Source organism: Phaeoacremonium minimum, assembly GCF_000392275.1.
Source record: "Phaeoacremonium minimum UCRPA7 unplaced genomic scaffold PA7_03_scaffold_33, whole genome shotgun sequence".
Taxonomy (NCBI): domain Eukaryota; kingdom Fungi; phylum Ascomycota; class Sordariomycetes; order Togniniales; family Togniniaceae; genus Phaeoacremonium; species Phaeoacremonium minimum.
In genome coordinates, this window is record NW_006920940.1 from 223,460 (window position 1) to 242,725 (window position 19,266).

Here is a 19,266-nt window from a genome sequence, read left to right on the forward strand (position 1 = left end):
TATGCAACTTGCTTATGTGCTACATAGCTAATTTTGTGCCTGAATATGTCGGCAGTGGCTTCAAGAAAGTTGCTAGAATCATCGTCTCCTGAATCTTGCTTCATCATATCATATGTATATAGAATGAGGCTTTTGAGAATTTTAGAATGACGCGTATACAGAACTACCCGCGTAAATACGCCTACCTCCGTGGAGGAGACCTTGATCAAGATCCCAGCTACTTAAATGACTATAAAAGGTGATACACCATACCTTGTACGCCGTGTCAACCCTTCTTGTCTTTACTTCTCGAGAATCTTTCACTTTTAGCCTTTACTTTGATCAAGAACCATGGCACCACCTTTCCCTCCTGCACCACCACCAAAGTCTGCCCTTGGCCGCTATCGGCTCCTTGCCCCGTCAGCAGGAGTCAGAGTTTCACCTATATGCCTTGGAGCCATGGGTTTTGGTGACGCCCATAAAGCCCGAATGGGAGAGTGTACCAAGGAGACAGCCTTCGAGATTCTCGACACATTCAAAGAACTTGGGGGCAACTTCATTGATACCGCAAATGGATATCAAGACGGAGAATCCGAGCTCTGGTTGGGTGAATGGATGACTTCACGCAAGAATCGTGACGAACTTGTTCTGGCAACTAAATATTCCGGCACCTGCATTCCGCACATGAAGGATAAAGTCCAGGCCAATTTCTGTGGCAATGGCACAAAGTCAATGCGCCTGTCAGTAGAGAGCTCTCTCGAGCGTCTTCAAACATCCTACGTTGATCTTTTGTATGTCCACTGGTGGGATTATGCAACGCCTATCCCCGAACTGATGCGTAGCCTCAATGCGCTTGTTGAGTCTGGCAAGGTCAATTATCTGGGGATCTCTGATACGCCGGCATGGGTGGTCGCGAAAGCAAACCAGTATGCACGAGATCATGGATTCGCGCCTTTTGTCGTCTATCAAGGCCTGTGGAATGCGTCAATCCGCGACTTCGAGCGTGACATAATCCCCATGTGCAAAGATGAGGGAATGGGTTTAGTACCATACGGGACTTTGGGCCAAGGATGTTTTCAAACCGAAGCAGCCTTCAAAGAGCGTCAAGTCAACAATCCCGGACGTCAAAAGAAACCGAAAAGGAACGAGAGAGCTATCTCCAAAGTGTTGGAGGCACTGAGCAACGAAAAGAATACGAGACTCACAGGCGTTGCCATGGCGTATGTTATGAATAAGGCGCCTTACGTCTTCCCTCTCGTTGGATGTAGAACATCCGAACAACTGAAGAGCAACGTCGAAGCTCTCAATATTGATCTGAATGATGACGAGATTGCAGAGATTGAGAACGCCTACTACTTTGATCCTGGGTTCCCTCATACATTCCTAAGCGGAACACTATTCAACAATGACGATACTGTCCAAGAGGTTCCTCATGGACCTGGTGATGTTTGGTTGACGAATGCGATCACCAACATTGACTGGGTTGAACCATCAAAGCCAATCAAACCTGTTCATTCATGAGAAGACAACTTATTAGGAACCAATTATGTGGATAATTCTTGCAATGTAGACCCATTTTCACTTCTTTTGGGTAAATAAAGAGTACAAAGAGACAGTCATTTATTCCCGATCACCTTAATCGATGATATTGACATGGATGTTTGACTTTAATCGCATTTCCTTCTTAACGATGCCATTTAGCAATACTGACATAGGTATGACCACTCGATGTATATGTCTGAAGTGACTGATTGGAATGAGTATATAGATAAATAGCCAGAGATCCCAAATAAGTTCCAGACGAGGTTTGGGCATCTATTGAATGATTGTACGCAAGGCTTGACTAGGACCTTAGGCAGACTGCTCAAAAGTAGATGTCTTCTTCACGACAACTAAACATTCCGTGAATGAAGCAAATGAATATGATTTTTATCTGGCTCAGAACTTTGTGGATATTATACCATTCTACAAACAATCTGCATCGTTGAACCCCATCTAAGACGACAAAATTCAGCCTCCGCATTCTAAAAATGGCTAAGGTGCCAGGGCTTGACTCTTATAAAGTATTCGACCCGATCCGTTAGACTCGTCAATATCACCCCTTTTGTATATGACCTAGGAGGTACTGATGATGAGGATGGACAATCTGCGTGTCGATTACAAACGGATACTGTGTAGATTCCGATCTCGCATTGATGCGTCACTAATGGAGATGTAGTGGGGGAACCGTAGTGGGGGTAAAGTGGTTTATAGCTATTGGGGGTCGCGTTCGGACCCACATCCCACCAAAGTGTGCTACATACCCCCCGACGTGATTTCTGCTTCATACAGGTTCAACAATTTGTGGTAGTAGATGCCGGTCTACGTTCAAATAGGTACCGAGAAGAATCCCAGGAACAACTGCCAAACAAACCATCCAGGCAAGGCTTATATCGCATCAGGGGCAACTGAACCGATCGGCATAATGACTTCAAAAGCCCCTATCGACGTCCTGCTTTATGGACTTGGAGCGTGGGTTCCTAACCCCGATGAACAGATTGCAGAAGCTAATGGTTCCTCCAGAATTGGCTCTTTTTATGCATTTATCCTCAGTCGCTCCGAAAACGTGCGACTAACAGTATGTGCTCGTTCAAATTACGAAGCCGTCAAAGCCAACGGCATTTCCATTACCAGCGAAAACCATGGCAAACATGTCGTAGTCCCGTTCAAAGGTATAATAATTCGACGATTGCTAAAAGTTGGTGTCTGACATTTTGTAGTGGTCAAGACCGTCGAAGCTGGTACTACATTCGATTACATTGTCTGTGCCCATAAAGCCATTGATCAGGCATCTGTACCAGCTCAGATTGCACCTGGCGTTGATGAGAAGAAGACAACAATCGTCATCATTCAAAATGGAGTAGGAAACGAAGAACCATTCAGGAAAGCATTCCCCAGCGTCAGCATCCTGTCTTGTGTGGTAAGTTTCTTCTTCTGCGTGACCGACCACGTCTAACATTGCTAGACCTGGGTTGGTGCCTCCCAGCCAGAACCGGGAATCGTGAAACATACAAAATCCGAAGATATGCAGATTGGCTTGTTCGAAAACTCCCACGTAGATGCAACACTGGAGCAACAACGACTTGACGAGTTTGCAGGTCTCCTGACTACCGGCAAGACAATTTTCCAAGTAGTGCCTAATATTCAAGTACAACGATGGGAGAAAGTAGTGTGGAACGCCGCTTGGAACTCACTTACGACACTGACACAGCTTGACACGCACTCCTGGTTGTCGTCATCATCTGATGCAACGCCAATGACCCGTCGACTCATGACAGAGGTTATTGATGTGGCTCGCAAGTCTGGGGTTTCAATCGAATACAGTCTTGTTGATGATCTAATAAATAAGATTCTGGGTATGCCGCCGATCGGGAGTAGTATGATGGCTGACTTCCAAAATGGGCGACCGATGGAGGTGGATATCATTCTTGGGTACCCTGTCAAGAAAGGCCGAGAGTTGGGCATGCCAATCCCGACACTCGAGACAATCTATACGATCCTGACTGCCATCAACAAGAAATTGATTGAGGCTGCAGCAAATCGGCAAAGATTGTAAACATAGTCTAGGATTAGACCCACTGGACATCACAGCAACATCTCATTCGTGAGGAATCGGTCCAAGTACCCCAGTCGTGGGGGGTTCTGACCCCCATGTTGTTATATATTTGGGGTCGAAATGGGGTTGGATGCATACGTTGTGCATTTCGGCAACAGTTTCCGAGAGCGACGGTTTGATGGAGAGGGTATGCATTCAAAGTCGGGATTCTGCCTTCGCACCATGAGAAATGATCAATTGATTGTGTTGTAGGGAACTCTATCTCTGCTTCGTCTCAAGACTCGCCATATACCAAATGATCACAAATACTTCTCGAATTTTGAGCCAGCGAATTGATTTGTATCATTTCCGGCCATGTTCATGACTACAGAGTACCCGTAGGCAGTTCAAACTCATGTTTAGGTGCACCCTTCACCCCCACGTCCACGCAATATACATCCCCTCCACGTTTAGTCCCCTCTTCCTCCACAGTAGGATCTCTTGCAGTTGTGATCACAAGTTCAGTTCCCGCAAATGCTGGACATGTGACATAAGCCGTGGGCAGGTTAACCTCTCCTATTGCTGAGCCATCTGGATTGAGTCTCAAAACTTTGAAACCTCGCCACAATGCTGTCCATATGCAGTCCTGCTCATCAATGACTAGTCCATCTGGGTTCACCTCATCCGGTAATCCAGCTGTCTTGGCATTCCAAAACTCGTGTTTGTTGGAAATGGCTCCAGTGGCGGCGTCGAAGTCAAATGCATATATCGTGCGCTTTCCGCTATCTGTCCAGTACATGATAGTGTCGTCAGAGTTCCAGGCAATTCCATTTGGGCTTTGTGCTTCGAAAAGAACTCGATGCACGCTTAGGTCAGGATCTAGGCGAAAGAGAATGCCTTCAGGACGTTCTTCACCGACCAGACCAGGGTCAACCATGGAACCCACCCAGAATCGGCCATGTGAATCGACAGCGCCATCGTTGCTGCGCATTCTGTATTATAAAGCTCTCGTGTCAGCTCAGGTCTGTTTCATAAAGCATTGTCATGGCAGGGTCGATAGCTTTAATGTGATTGTCGAACAGGAAGACAGCATGACTTACATCTCTACTCTGTCAATCCCATCTAGATCTGGGTTCCACATTCTACAAATGTACTTGATCTCGCCAGTCTGGGCATTGACAGTTGCAAACCCATAGCGAGCACCTGCGATATACTCTGATGACGATCCCTTGATGTTGGCTGTTACGCTTTCGTGATTGTCAGCAGCTTTCATCATTTTGATAGATTCTTGACCCAAAACAAACTCACCCCAGATTATCTTGTGTCTCAATGGTTCGAAGAAACTTTGGGCCTTGAGCTAAGTTGAAAGTATGAAGCTTTTTGCCTACTATGTCGATAAAGCGGCATTCTTGACGTGTCTCATCGTAAATCGGGCCTTCCAAAAGCTGGCCTTGGACAGATAAACATGGCTGTAATGATGTGCATTGTCAGCATGCACCGAAACTGCTAATTATGCGACGAGACACCTACACTCGATACTGTCCACTGTTGCATGGTGTTGAAATGCACTGAACGCAGCGGTGACTAGATTCGCTGAACGAAAGTTTGATTGATTGACAGGGGAACTGCAGCCAAGCCACTGCTGAATCGCGCTAAATGGGATGCCGGATTCGATTCCTGGGGTCGGTGTAGCAAGTGCAACCGCTGGTTCGACTCGCGCCTTGACTGCTGTGGCTGTGGAGGAAAGGGGGGAAACAAACAGGACTACGAAGATTTCCAATCGATGACATAATTAGACCCGTGGTTGGATGATCCCCCACGTAGAGGATGTGGTCTATAATAGTCAAACTTTGAGCCCCATCTTGGGCACCACTATGAACTTCCCCACCACCAAAGAGTCAGTGTGCGGCGTGTGCATGCTTCCTGGATCAGCTGTACGGAGCTATTGTGAATGGGGGATAATATGAGGGATCAGTGGGGGACTCATGGGGTAACCAGGCGGTCCCACAGAGGCTGGCGGTGCATTGAGCGTTGACATCCCCGGGTAATTGCCGAATGGGTAACCTACCCCACGGGGGCTGCCACACATCCGGCATTGAACGTGTGGGTTCCCCCAACCAGACAGCAAAGAAAGGAGGCACATAAAGAGACACTCGGTGCTAGATGTGCCAAGCCAAGTTTTTGAAAGTAGGTTTCTTCTTTGATTCAGAAGTTACGTTGAATTGCACGCTGCATACCAAGTTCAAACAAAATCAAGATGGTATACCTTGGATTACAAGGAAACCGGCTTTTAGCTGGCATCACTGTCGCGTCTGGAATGGGCTTTGTCCTGTTCGGTGGGTGTTCCTTGTTCCGCCCAGGATTATTGCCAAGAAGCCAAGACGGCCTCAGCCTGACCATTGATTCTTAGGATATGATGATGGGGTCATGGGTAGCATCCTCACTGCCCCTTCGTTTGTGGACACTTTCAAACTCAACTCCAGCATGGAGGGCTTGGTGACAGCAATCTTCATGATTGGCTGCTTCATCGGTTCCATGACCACTGCCTTTTCCGGATCACGCTTCGGACGACGGACCCTCGCACATGTTGGCACATTTGTGATATGTGCCGGCTCAGTTCTTCAAAGTTCAAGCTACAATGTTGCGCAACTTATTGTTGGACGTATCGTCGCGGGTATTGGTCTCGGTCTCATTGCGAGCAATGTTGCTATCTGGCAATCTGAGACAGCACCACCTCACGCTCGGGGTATGCTGATAGCATGTTCCTTAAGCTTGCTTATCGTTGGTCAACTCATCGCATATTGGCTGGAGTATGGCGTGTCAGACTATCCAACCGACTTCTCATGGCGATTTCCTATGGCGTTCCAGGCTGCTATAGCCCTTTTGATGAGCGCTCTAATGTTCTTCATGCCTGAGTGTAAGTTTGCTCCTTCGACTTTGTTCACCGAATTGGGTTTGAATTATGGGAAACATCTTGTTGACATTGCTTTGTTTCCAGCTCCTCGATATCTTATGTTCAAAGACAGAACAGAAGAAGCCACCTCGGTTCTCCAAGCCCTACGACCACACGAAACCGCTGCTACAGTTGCGCAAGAAGTCGCCGACATTAAACAGGCAATTCTTTTGGAGGCCCATGCTCAGAAGGGGTGGCGTGATCTATTGAAAAAGGACAGAGTTAGATCTCGATACCGAGTTGCCCTGGCCTGTACAGTCAACTTCATGCAAGATTTCAGTGGTAGCTCACCTGTAAGTGTTTTGCGAAGAAGTTATCAGCCTCTCCATTAGAAACACAACATTGCATAACCATAACTAACCAAAGTGACAGATTTCCTATTACACGACCTACATTTTCCAGAATTCTGTTGGCCTTAGCCGTCATATGGCTCTCTTGATGTCTGGTTTCTTGCAGGTGTGGTTTCTCATAGCTTCACTTGGAACACTTTACTCTATTGAAAGAGCTGGACGTCGCATTTCTTTCATGGTCACTGGTGCCGCCATGTCAGCTGTTATGGTTGTACTAGCCGTCATGATAGCTATTGACACCAAGACATCCGGCATTGTAGCCACCGTCATGATCTTTGCCTATCAAGCTTTCTACACTTGGGGTTTCATGGCTGGAGTCTGGGTATGTACACCAGGAATTGGTTTCACCTGCATTGAACTTGTATGCTAACGAGTGGCTTAGACATACGGCCCGGAGATTTTACCTCTTGAGTACCGATCTAAGGGTGTAGGTCTGGCAAACTCAACTCTTTGGCTTTTTGCCTTCGCCGTGACAATGTTCATCCCATCTGCCATCACAAACATAGGCTGGAGGACTTATATCATCTTTGCCGTTTTCAACCTCTCTTACGTACCCATAGTCTACTTTTTCTTCCCAGAGACTAGTGGGTTGACTTTAGAGATGGTTGATCTTGCATTTATGGATGAAACAAAGAGCCCTGTGAAGCGAGCAGCTGAGATCCGGAAGATGCTGAAGAACAACGAGCATGTCACTCTTGCTGAAGAGATTGCTGCAAAGGTGGACCTTGGGGAAACAAGCGAACATGTAGAGCAGAAGGTTTAGTGATGTCGGCGTCGCTATGTAGGGCCATGCTTCTTGCTTCAGTGATAGTACTGATCAGCAACCGTCAACAGACGGATAGATTAGCCCTGTAACATGATATAGCTGCTTCAATTGATTACGAAGAATTATCTGGTCTATCGTCGATTTGCACGTGGCAAGGTACTGGGACATATTTTGACGTCTGAGAAAGAAGAACATGGTTAAATATGATCGATCATAGTTGGACCATTGAAACAATCATAGTTGGCTATCCTTGGTGCTGGCTGATCGTCGGTGATTATAATCGATTGTGTCATGAATGCTACGACAAAATCCATATACAATGATATTCTATGGAATATATTCTCTCTTGTTTGAGAGCTGACTGTCATAAATGCTCTTGGCGCTGATAGACATCTTGGACTGTGTTAATCGCTCCTCTAGATTACAAGATTCCTGTCAACGACTTGGTTATGGTGTTTGATTTTGAATTTGTCGATCAAAAAGGGGCCATCGCACTTCAGACCGTCCAATGCAGTCACAACGATGTTCGTTTTTGTTGACATTGCAGTACATTTAATGATAGCTACTCAAGGACAACCCTCTCATGTAAAGCTGCTATTGCCACTCTACTCTAAAGGATGTACCGGAATCCACCGGCAATTTGAGCCTCAGTCGGACCATGTTTTCCCAAACTCTCTCCACGATCCATCTTCGCATTCAATCTACTCAGATGGATTTTCGTAGCAACAGCAAATGCAATCGCCAAGCCCGTGGCTGCAACGCATACAGCGAACGCTGTCACATATCGAGGTGATCCATAGTAGAGGTAGCTACCCCAAATGTTGGGAGTGTTACACATGGCATTGATGAACGCAATTGCTGATGCACGCTTGTTGGCAGGCTGTGAAAGACTGCCAGTGATCCATGATAGAACCACAATCGCAGCTGAGTAGAATGACGCTGGCATCAGCATCATGGCAACATAACGAGCTGCAGTGTTGAGTGATGACAACGCAATGATGTTGGCAACCAATGTAACAATCAAAGGGCTGACGATATGCCAGAAACGTTCCTGTTTACGATCCGAGTGGAATCCGTTGACTAGCATGGTGAAAACGCATAGAATGAAAGGTGGTGCAGTCAACAGGTATGTTTTTGTAGTGCCGAACCCGAGACCTGCAACCACAGAGGGAAAGAAGTTGGCAAGAGTTCCAACAATATAGTCCTGCAAGCCCTGTTAGTGAACCCTGGACACAACGACAAAGTGGGCGAATAGCTTACGCTATATAGAATGCCCATCAACAGCCAGGTCTTTGGGTCTTGCAGGGCCATGACGAGACCTCTCAAAGCACTTGTTTCTTCCGAATTATCCTCTTGACGCTGATCAGAAGCGTAGTTCCATTGAACCCATTCGCATTCAATTGAGGATAGTCCGAGAATCTTCTTGTTCGAGTTTGGCAGGATGAAAGCGAAGACGATGGATAGACCAGTTGTGAGGACACCCTCTACGAGGAAGAGCTATACCAACCAGTCAGCAAGGACACCCTTAGACAATGATCAAGGGGACATACCCATCGCCAACCTTGTAAACCAGACCGGCCATCCAGCTTTAGGATTCCAATCGCAAATAGACCACCAAATGCATTACCTAGCTGCGAACCACTGTAGAGGATGGCAGTGCGGAAAGCGAATTGCTTTCTGTTGTAAAAGAGAGATAGAAAGTAAAGAGCACCGGGGAAGAAGATGGCCTCGACACAGCCAAGGAAGATTCGTGCCATGAGAAGGCCGACGAAACTATGGACCACTGCCATGAGTGCAGAGATGATACCCCACGCAGCCATACCCATACAAATGTAGACACCAGGCCACTTGATCTTGCCGACGATCATATTGGACGGAACTTGCATGAGAACTAAATAGTATGTTAGAAAGGAATCGATAGAGACAGGGCAAGGGAACCTACTGTATCCACAGAATAGAATGCTAACGGCTGTCTGGTAATCGACAGCACTTAGGTTGAGGTCATCGGTGATGTTTGCAAGTTTGGCGCTTGCAATGTTCTGACGATCAAGATAGTTGAGAATATACATGATGACCAAGATGGGCATGATGGTGAGATCCATCTTCAGAGTGGCTTTGCGACCAAGGGCTTGATACTCGGCATCGTCAAGAGCGGCTAAGCGGGCAGGCATCGCCAGCTCTTGAGTTTGCTTGTCTCCCTGCTTGACATTTTCGAGCTGGTCCAAAGAAGTTCGCATAGCGTCGACCTTCTCCATTTTCAAGCGTGCTGCTTGGCAGTATTGCACGTATTGTGGATTGAAGAAGACTGCTTTGCCGTAGAAATCACCAAGAAGGCTCTTCGATTTGAATGGAAGATGGTTGGTGCCTGCGATGGTCTTTATGGTTTCTTTTCATGTGTTGGTCCTCAGCAGGATAATCCAAGTCAATACTACCAAGTAGACAGGAAGCGAAAGGATCAAATTGCAAATTCGACCCAGAGGACAGGCCTTCCAACCCCCACGTGGGGCAAAGGGGTGAGTCTGGACGCGAATGACTTCCACTCCGCCCCGCATGTTTTGGACACAGCTTCCCCACGGGGAGTGGAGCGAGAAGCTGCTCCACTGCCGTAAGCACCAACATTCATTCCCACTGTCTTGTTGGTCTTGTGATGCCAAGTAGCGTCTGCTAGCGTGTCTAATTCCCAGCTTTGACCTTGAAGTGCAAGTGATTGCCGGATTAACCCCTCCCAACAGTTACCGATCCAGTGGTTAAGCAGCTTCTGGGCAATTATGCTAGCTAGTAGATATGATGGATTGGATGGCTTTGTTAGTGAATGCTAGAACTGTTCCCTAGAGATATACAAGCCCAGTTGGTCCGGTGCTCAAACGCAGCATGGTTGTACCCCACTTCATACACCTGACTAGCGTTTTCATTCATTCCTTGTTTCCGCTGGATTTCCGTGGATCATCGTGCCATCACCAGTGGGATCAGAGGAGTCTAGCGGAGCCAGTGGAAACAACAACAGCACTGTGCCACATGACCCCCACACAAGCCCTAATATTGCTGCCTTAATTGCTGCCTTGGTTTGAATGGTGGGCATCTTGGCTCGAACGTGGGGGATCCTACCATGTGTGCATGAAGACAAGAACAAGAGCGCAACATTGCCAAGCTGACTATGCAATCAGAAGATCAATATTCTCATTGACAACCATGGCTACTATTCACGCCTCTGAGGTTGCCAGTCATTGCAATCAAGACTCATGCTGGGTTGTCATTCACGACAAAGTATGGGACGTAACAAGTATGGACGTTTTCTCTCCAGCCGGTTTACACATTGACTCACGACATGTGCAGATTTTCTTAATGAACACCCAGGAGGTGCATCTGTCATTCTTCACAATGGCGGTAAAGATGCCACAGAGGCCTACGGAGAAATACACAGTCCTGAGCTAGTCTCGGAAACTCTTCCGCCGGAATCATGCTTGGGAAATATCCAGCCAAATACGCTGCTAAAAACAGAAGAAGATCCCGAAGCACAAGTAGACAACTCGAAGCCCACTTATCCTCCGCTTAGCTCGATCGTCAGCGTGAACGATTTTGAAAAGGCGGCCGAAGGATATCTTTCGGCTTCTGGTTGGGCATACTACTCATCCGGCGCTGAAGATGAGATCAGTATCAGTGAATCATATCGAATCTTCCGAAAGATTAGTCTACGTCCACGTATTCTTCGTCGTGTCGATTCTGTCTCAACATCAACTTCGATCCTGGGATTCCCATCATCTCTCCCCTTCTATATCAGTCCGACCGGGATAGGGAGATATGCGCATGTAGATGCTGAGGCTATCATAACGAAAGTTGCTGGCAAAGAAGGGCTTGCTTATTGCATGCCTAGTACTGCGCCGGTAGACGCCATCTTCTCTGCACGTGTTTCGCCATCCCAACCACTATTTTTCCAGCTCTACGCAAACGTCGACAGAAACAAGACAACGGCCTTTGTGCGAAGAGCTGAGACTTTAGGTGCCAAGGCAATATTTATGACAGTGGACTCACCTGTTCTGGGTCGCCGGGAGCGTGATGACCGTGTCAAGGGTACAGGCAATATTCCATCGGGCGTAGCAAAGACATCTTCATCTGGACTCCTTAATCCACTTTTGACATGGGATGACGTTACTTGGCTGCGTCGTCTCACAAAGCTACCCATCGTACTAAAGGGAATTCAAACCGTCGAAGATGCCATTCTCGCGTATCAATCGGGTGTTCAGGGCATTGTCCTGTCGAATCACGGAGGACGGTCGCAAGATACGGCTCAGACTCCAATTTTGACGTTGCTCGAGATTCGCAAGTATGCACCACAGCTCTTGTCAAGCGAAGCTCGTTCTCGATTCGACATATTCATTGATGGTGGATTCCGGCGTGGCACAGATATCCTCAAAGCGTTAGCATTGGGTGCATCAGCTGTTGGAGTCGGTCGTCCATTCCTATATGCTTTGACCAATGAGTATGGTGAGGAAGGCGTGAAGAGGCTCGTTTATATGCTGCGTGCTGAGATCGAGACAAATATGGCCCTTTTAGGTGCCGTTAGTGTTAAAGATCTACTACCAGAGATGGTGAATAGTGAGCGTGCTGAATGGCAAGTCTCAAGGAGAGTGAAGCTATAAGTGTTTCAATTATTCGATAGATGCTGGGGTGCTTTCACATCAGATAGACTATGTTAGCTATATAAATCTCAACGGTACCGTTTCGATTTGTTTGAGTATCGCTACCCAATTGTTGATGTTGGTTAAACCATCCTGGCTTAAAGTTCGACTAAAAGCGCTGTTTGCGACACCCATCTATTCCGTTTTTGGAAAATAAACTGCTTGAGCAGAAGTCCTTCATCTTGTCTGACACCAGATCCAGCAGGAGATTCGCACATTGTACATCTTCTGACGCTACGTACTAGCATTCTCTGCCTGCTGCTCTTTCCAGCGATATCCTTTCTCGATACCGAGTCTCTTCTGAGCTGTATCACACAACTTCTCGTCCCCACACTCACACTCTGCACCCTTTCTCAACCATCTGTATGTAATGCTCCACCTGTCTTCGCGTTTCCTGATTGTTCCATCTACCAATGTGTCTGTCTTGCGTTTTCTGATTCCGTGCGTCCAATGAAGTCGCGAGTCCCCCGACATCTGCATCATACTACGAGGTGCCAAGTCGACTTCAACTCGCTCCTCACCCCTCTGAAACTGCATCATGACAGGCGAACCGAGAGATAACGCATAGAGTTGATCGTATGCAGAATGCGTATCAACATGAGGTGGAATTCCAGATCCTGGCGGATAATATTGTAAGCAGACCTGCTCTGGGGGTCTTCCCTCTGTGGTAGGGATGAGAGGTCGAAGCCAGTCTGGAAACGGCTTGTAAGGAATATCGGCATCAACACCAAATGTCTTGTAGTCGAATGTGAAACCAAAGTGTAGTGAAGATCTGCCTGTTCGTTCTGGCCATTCCAGCTCGTTGCGGAATGTTTTAATGAGTTCTTCCTCATGCTCTGCCGTGATGAAATCGTCTTGCCAGAATATGCCTGACGGTTCAGTTGGACGTGGTAACATCCTGGTCGGAAACTTCTCACGACAGCTCAGATGTCATATTGCAAGACCGATGAACTAAATTACGTGATCCAGATACCCACTGTTTAGACGACGGGATATTCAAGTGAGATTAGCTATTGCTTAGAAGCACTCTCAGATATACGCATGGATTGTCGCTGAGGGTTTGCGATGAGCAAGCCTCTAAACAATTTGACAGGATCGCCAGATACGTCTGTTAGGTGCAAATTTCAAACAGGAAGATGGCTCGTGCACGATTGGCACCGGCATCAGCTGTTCACCAGCTGGCAGCTGTCTAGCGCAGGACCAGCACTTTCCCAGACGATAGGACAAATTGATGTTTATTCTAACTTCAAACCCATAAATCTAATCAAATTCTCGGCCTTGCGACACACCAGACTAACTACAACAAGCTAATCAATGTTTATATGTCCATGTATATTGAATCGATCCCTAGGCGTTTGAACTTGGAAACCATGGTTCTTATATTGCCGCCTTTCCCTTGTCTAATAAATGACAGACTGCTCCCATCTAGGACCCTAGATGTAAAGCTGGTGCAATTGATGTTCTAAAGCAACGTGACAACTAGGAAAGACATGATGTGGAACCGGAACTAGACACGTATTGCTTGGTAGATATTACCATGCGTAAAATATGACATAAACAATTGCACTAGCGATGTAAATGCACTTCTCTCAAACGCTTCATTCGATCTTGGAGTACGAAGGCAATGCCTAGCAGAAGCTCATGTGGTATAACTTGCTAATTCTCATGTTTGACTTTCAACAAAGGGTCGGGCAATTAGTCTGTCTCTTCAGCCTATGCCATCACCGCCAAATAAGTACAAATCTTGTATCTGCGTAATTAAATTGAGTTATCCTATCGCGTTCTTTGATGGCTTAGTATCTTGGCAGCATTGATCCGATTTCAATCCAGTATCCATCCCCATCGTGTTCTCAGTGGCGTATCCCACAGCGTGCAGCTTCTGTGGGCGTATCTGCCATGTTTACTAAGCATCAGAAGATCTCGGCTTGCACGGCTCATAAGTGCATGGCAGTCTCTATTTGAGAAAGACGGTGATTTAGTTCATACTGAAAGAGTGGCAGTGCTCGAATGTGACCAGCGTGTGGTCTAAATGGATACGTCAGCCATTGGCAGACTGTCTTGGCAAGTAAGCTGGGTGCGTTAGCGCGTATTGCTCTCGTTATGGATTCGGCACCACCTCGCGCAATTGATCTTCTTAAATCCGACTTCAAGACACTAGAGGCCTCCAGAACCGCCGAATGCCAAGCATCACTGCCCTCTTTCTTTCCCACTAGATGTCTTGAACCAGCAGAAATTCTTGCCATTTGATAATATGCTCACCTCAGTGGCAGGACGAGGAAGGGCCAGAAGAAAGTCTCCTCAAAGGATGACGCGTCCGATATTTCCATCACGAGAGTTACGGAACATGTATTTAGACAGTCATGGCTGAACTGAATAGCCATGTTCCGAGTGCTGGTCTGCATCTTGGGGCATTTCACAAGACGTGAGCTGGATCATTTTTGAACCATGCGTTTCTTCCATGCTATCACCGTAATTCTTGCAAGTACTAAGTTAACGATCAGACAAGTATCAGGTGTGTTTCTTCGATGGAACTGCTCATAACAAGAGTCATTCTTACAGTGGACAGGAACTTCAATCCGTCGAAATACCATAGAAGATTCAAGCCGCATCATAGATCCAGTATTCAACCACGGAAATTCATCCACAATACTCACGTTTTCTCTCGACGAGAAGACAGAAATCCGACTCGTTCTCGAGCCTAACCGAGAAATCATCCGTGAAAATGCAGTGGTTAGATACTTATCCACGGATGAGCACGATGAAAATATCGAGCATATGGCCCTTGTCGATCACAAAGTGTTCAAAGGTGACACGTTCATACGATACCACGATAGAACAGTCTGGAATAAGGTCGGGTGGGCAAGAATCATGATTCACAAAGATGAATATCTACCTGTATTTGAAGGTGTTTTCACAGTAAAGCATAAACACCACCATATCCAGACAAGCAGTAATTATCTTCGAACAAGGGGCCAAAAGAGTTCTTCCGTTGTGAAGAGATCAAAAGAGCACATGGTTGTTTGGACAGACTCGGATGTTTGGCGATCAAATGATGTGAACGACGAACGACAAGACTCTGAATCAACATGCCAATTCGACCTTGATCTAACCTTGGACGTCGCTACGGAAGAGAAGGACAAATCTGAACAATTATTCAGACGGCAAGACTCAAATCCCTACGGCCCCGGCTCTGATCTCATATCCAGCATTGGCTCAACTGAGGGTTGTCCGCAGACGAGAAGGATTGCAATGATTGGCATTGCCACCGACTGTACGTACACAAGAGACTTCGACTCACCGGCTATGGCGAGATCCAACATCATACAGCAGATCAACTCCGCCTCCCAAGTATATGAAAGCACGTTCAATATCTCGCTTCAGATTCAAAACATCACCATCAGTGACGCAAACTGTCCGACCACAGCTTCATCCTCCGAACCATGGAACATTGACTGTGCCTCTGACATCACGCTGAGCAATCGATTGGATCTTTTTTCCAGATGGAGAGGGCGGATCTCTGACACGAATGCTTTCTGGACCTTGTTGAGTACTTGCAACACGGGTAGCGCCGTAGGTCTATCTTGGCTTGGTCAAGTCTGTCGTCAGGGTTCAAGCCGCTCAGGAGGAAACAGTGGATCAGCTTCTGGGGCGAACGTAGTCGTCAGGACACCCACAGAGTGGTTGGTCATTGCACATGAGATAGGTCATATCTTTGGAGCCGTCCATGATTGTACGTTGGATACCTGCAGCCAACAGCAGTGTTGCCCTTTGAGTAGAACGACATGTGATGCAAATGGACAGTACATCATGAATCCTTCAACCGGTCGCGGCATATCACAATTCTCTCCTTGTAGTGTTGGCAACATTTGTTCCTTCATGGGAGATGGTAATGTCGATGATTCATGCTTGGTTGAGAACACGAATTCTACAACTACTCCATCAGCTCGATGTGGAAACGGTGTTGTTGAGACTGGAGAAGAATGCGATTGCGGAGGAACAACGCTGTGTGGAGATAATCCTTGCTGCAATCCTACAACGTGCAGGCTGAGGAGCAATTCTGTCTGTGACTTCGCAACGGACAATTGTTGCACTCAAGAATGTCAGTTCATCACCAATTCTACGGAATGTCAGGATGGTAGGACATGCCAAAATGGAGACTGTGACGATCAGCCAGATGGACCTCGCGCGAATGATCCGGGATGGTTCGACCAAAATAGAACCTGGGTAATTGCCGTGGCCGCTTCTGTTGGTGGTCTCATCGTCCTGGCAATTCTAATATGCTGCGTGTGGAGGTATCGTAAAAGAAAGACGGTGTCTATTACAACGTTTCCCCTACCAGGAAGCCGTCCTGGGATGGGGGTTGTAAATCAGGGCGTTCCACCTACAGTGTTCAGAGCGGGCACTCTACGAGTGACGCCTCCTCTTTATATGGCCACGAGGCAGCCACTGACAAGATATGCTTGAGGTACAGACCGGAACTCGTTTGAAGGATGGAGCTATTCATGACACGGTGTCTAAGTATGGAATTGAAGAGTTCCGGATATCCTAGAAAGTCAACGAATTGACATCATTCATCTAACGAAAACTCGTCTTAGAATACAGCGATACTTACATTGATGAAATTCCATAGCGTCCGCACTAACGTCCCCACCTGCTATTCATGTTGACTTTTCAAAACTGGCCCTGGGAGAAGACCTTAACAGAGCGAATTTGGCAGGGCAACTGAGCCACTGCAAAGTCTCTGCGCCACAGCGTACATCAAGTCAAAAATCATGAACCTCAAGTTCAACGCTGTCTGTCAATCTCTGCGCGTATACAAAATGATCGCCTCAAGCTGGTTCTAGTAGAAGTAAGTACGTGCCATAGCTTATTGGGTTCCGAATCTGGAGACTAGGAAGGAAAAACAGAGAATCGCATAAATCTAGCCCAGAGAATAGGGGGCCAGTGAATGCTCCCGATTGGGAAAGTAGAAAGCGACGGCGTTGGAACAGATGTGGTTGGATAAGGCTTATCGTAGTAAATTATTTTCGCAAACTGTGTATGAACTGGGACCTAGTCTGCGAGTTTGAAAAAATGACTAGTTAACAAAACAGTCGTCGCCCTCTTGGCTAGACATGTTTCACGTCAACATTAGAATATCCTTTACTCTCCTCGTAAACTTCGCAAATACATTTACCAGAATATCACATCTTCAGAATGAAATGATGCAGGAACTCACCAGGAAGCGAGACAGGCTGCTACATCGTGAAAACATTCGAAAATGCGGCGAACCTAGATTTTGGATCATTGGTGCTTGCAGCATCATGCTCATGTTCACAATCACGTTCCTCACCCTCGGCAGAATCGAGCCGTCCCTTACAAATCCATATGGTCGCGAAAATACATCAATTCATGTCGACTGTGGCAACAATACACATAAAGCTCGAGAGATGTCCTGTCATTACGATATAATGGCTATAGCTTGGATTCCCGAGCCCTGTTATCAATCGGCCATCGCAAATCGGTATCTCGATATGTACGCCTGGAAATTCTACGCAGGCCCAGACGACGAATCGGAGATCCCTTTCGAAGCTATAAAGAATGGCGATTATACTCATATGTGGACGAGCAATTTGTTTCATGTAGCACATTGTCTGTATGCCAGAGAGCGATACCTGGCGGCCGTTTATAATGGGTTGCCGATCGATAGCCAGGCGAAGGTCACTCATTACGCATCGGATTGTACTATGTTCTCGGTGAATGAGATTATTACTCGAGAAGCAGTGCAGACAGAAGTCGAGGTTGTATATCTCTCCTGCTCGGCTAAGTGGTGGAAAGTCTGACGCTTGGAGCCTTGTTAGCGATGACGCGGCCGCGAGTTCTCAGGGAAGATGCGAATTACTGACGATGACGACTGGGAATAACATTTCAAAGTGATTGTTTGCTTTGATTGTATATTAGAGATATGCTTTTTGCTAATTTAGCCGGTCGGGGGTCAATGATGCAGAATCGGTAAGGGCTGTCTAAGGTCGAGTCTAAGCTGGTCGCCCAATTTTCATAATTGCTATCTTGTACAACTGTTCGAAATGATAAATGAGATGCTATGTTAGTTTGTGTAACACTATGGCGATGAATGAATATTCTCGTTCTTTTCATTGACGTGACGGAATGTGTCCAGACGCATGAGACGACAAGGGTGCGTTCAATCGACCCAATTGATAGAGGAGCCATCTACTACGTCTGGCAAGACTATTCGGCCTACAAAGTTGGATCCCGATACGGTTCATTTAACACTGATATCTCCAAACAATATATACGTAACTGGCGAAACGGTTGTGAATTCTTTTTTTTTAACGCTCCTGATGACAGAGGAGTTGGCTGCTTCTATTAGCCGTCTAGTCTTTCAAGCCAAGTATTGAGAAGATGTGGTAGAGACTAATGATATAGCCTCATATTTGAAAGGGGATTCTGTAAACATCAAGTGTGATGGAATCAAGACTAGAAATCGTAAGATGAGGACGTCTTAAAGATAACAAAGACGTTTGTTCCCCCTAAAACTGCCCCCCTTTGGTTTCCTCCCGGGTTTCTGATTACGCCGCAATGCAAGATGTAACTACCTACCTGCAACTTAACGTGTCATCTTCAACCGCACAAGTATTCAATACAAGTACACATTCATGAATATCTCAGCCTCTCTACGAAGAGGGTCGTGTATCAACTTAGAGAACGGTACTTCAAGGCTGCTTAATTTTGGAGATCCACACATTCCCTGGTCGGCACGCCTGTTTGTATGGTTATTGCCATAGGCTATGGTGGCGCTGCATCATGAGTTGGGGGAGCATAGTCTTACCCCCTGCCAGCAGTCAGGTGACTTATTCGCTATTACTTACTTCATTTTTATTCGCTTCACTTAGCTATCATTATACAGAATACAAGAATGGCTACCCCTTCATTCTAATGAGTTCTTTTTGCCCTGGAGGCTTCTTTTT

At 46.6% G+C, this 19,266-nt stretch overlaps 3 protein-coding genes across 3 annotated transcripts; 2 read left to right on the forward strand and 1 right to left on the reverse strand.

Annotated features, from left to right (window-relative positions):
• Positions 1-468: 468 nt before the first annotated feature.
• Positions 469-1,500, forward strand: UCRPA7_444 (putative norsolorinic acid reductase protein; the record flags this gene model as incomplete). The annotated part of the gene is made up of 1 exon (XM_007913040.1): positions 469-1,500. The coding sequence occupies one exon, from the start codon at positions 469-471 to the stop codon at positions 1,498-1,500; it is 1,032 nt and encodes a 343-aa protein (XP_007911231.1).
• Positions 1,501-6,932: 5,432 nt separating this feature from the next.
• UCRPA7_445 (putative monosaccharide transporter protein) lies at positions 6,933-7,619 on the forward strand (the record flags this gene model as incomplete). Its single annotated transcript, XM_007913041.1, has 2 exons — positions 6,933-7,178; positions 7,239-7,619. The coding sequence occupies 2 exons, from the start codon at positions 6,933-6,935 to the stop codon at positions 7,617-7,619; spliced, it is 627 nt and encodes a 208-aa protein (XP_007911232.1).
• A 613-nt stretch (positions 7,620-8,232) lies between these two features.
• UCRPA7_446 (putative nicotinamide mononucleotide permease protein) lies at positions 8,233-9,877 on the reverse strand (the record flags this gene model as incomplete). The annotated part of the gene is made up of 4 exons (XM_007913042.1): positions 8,233-8,826; positions 8,883-9,119; positions 9,173-9,513; positions 9,565-9,877. The coding sequence occupies 4 exons, from the start codon at positions 9,875-9,877 to the stop codon at positions 8,233-8,235; spliced, it is 1,485 nt and encodes a 494-aa protein (XP_007911233.1).
• Between the last annotated feature and the right edge of the window lie 9,389 nt (positions 9,878-19,266).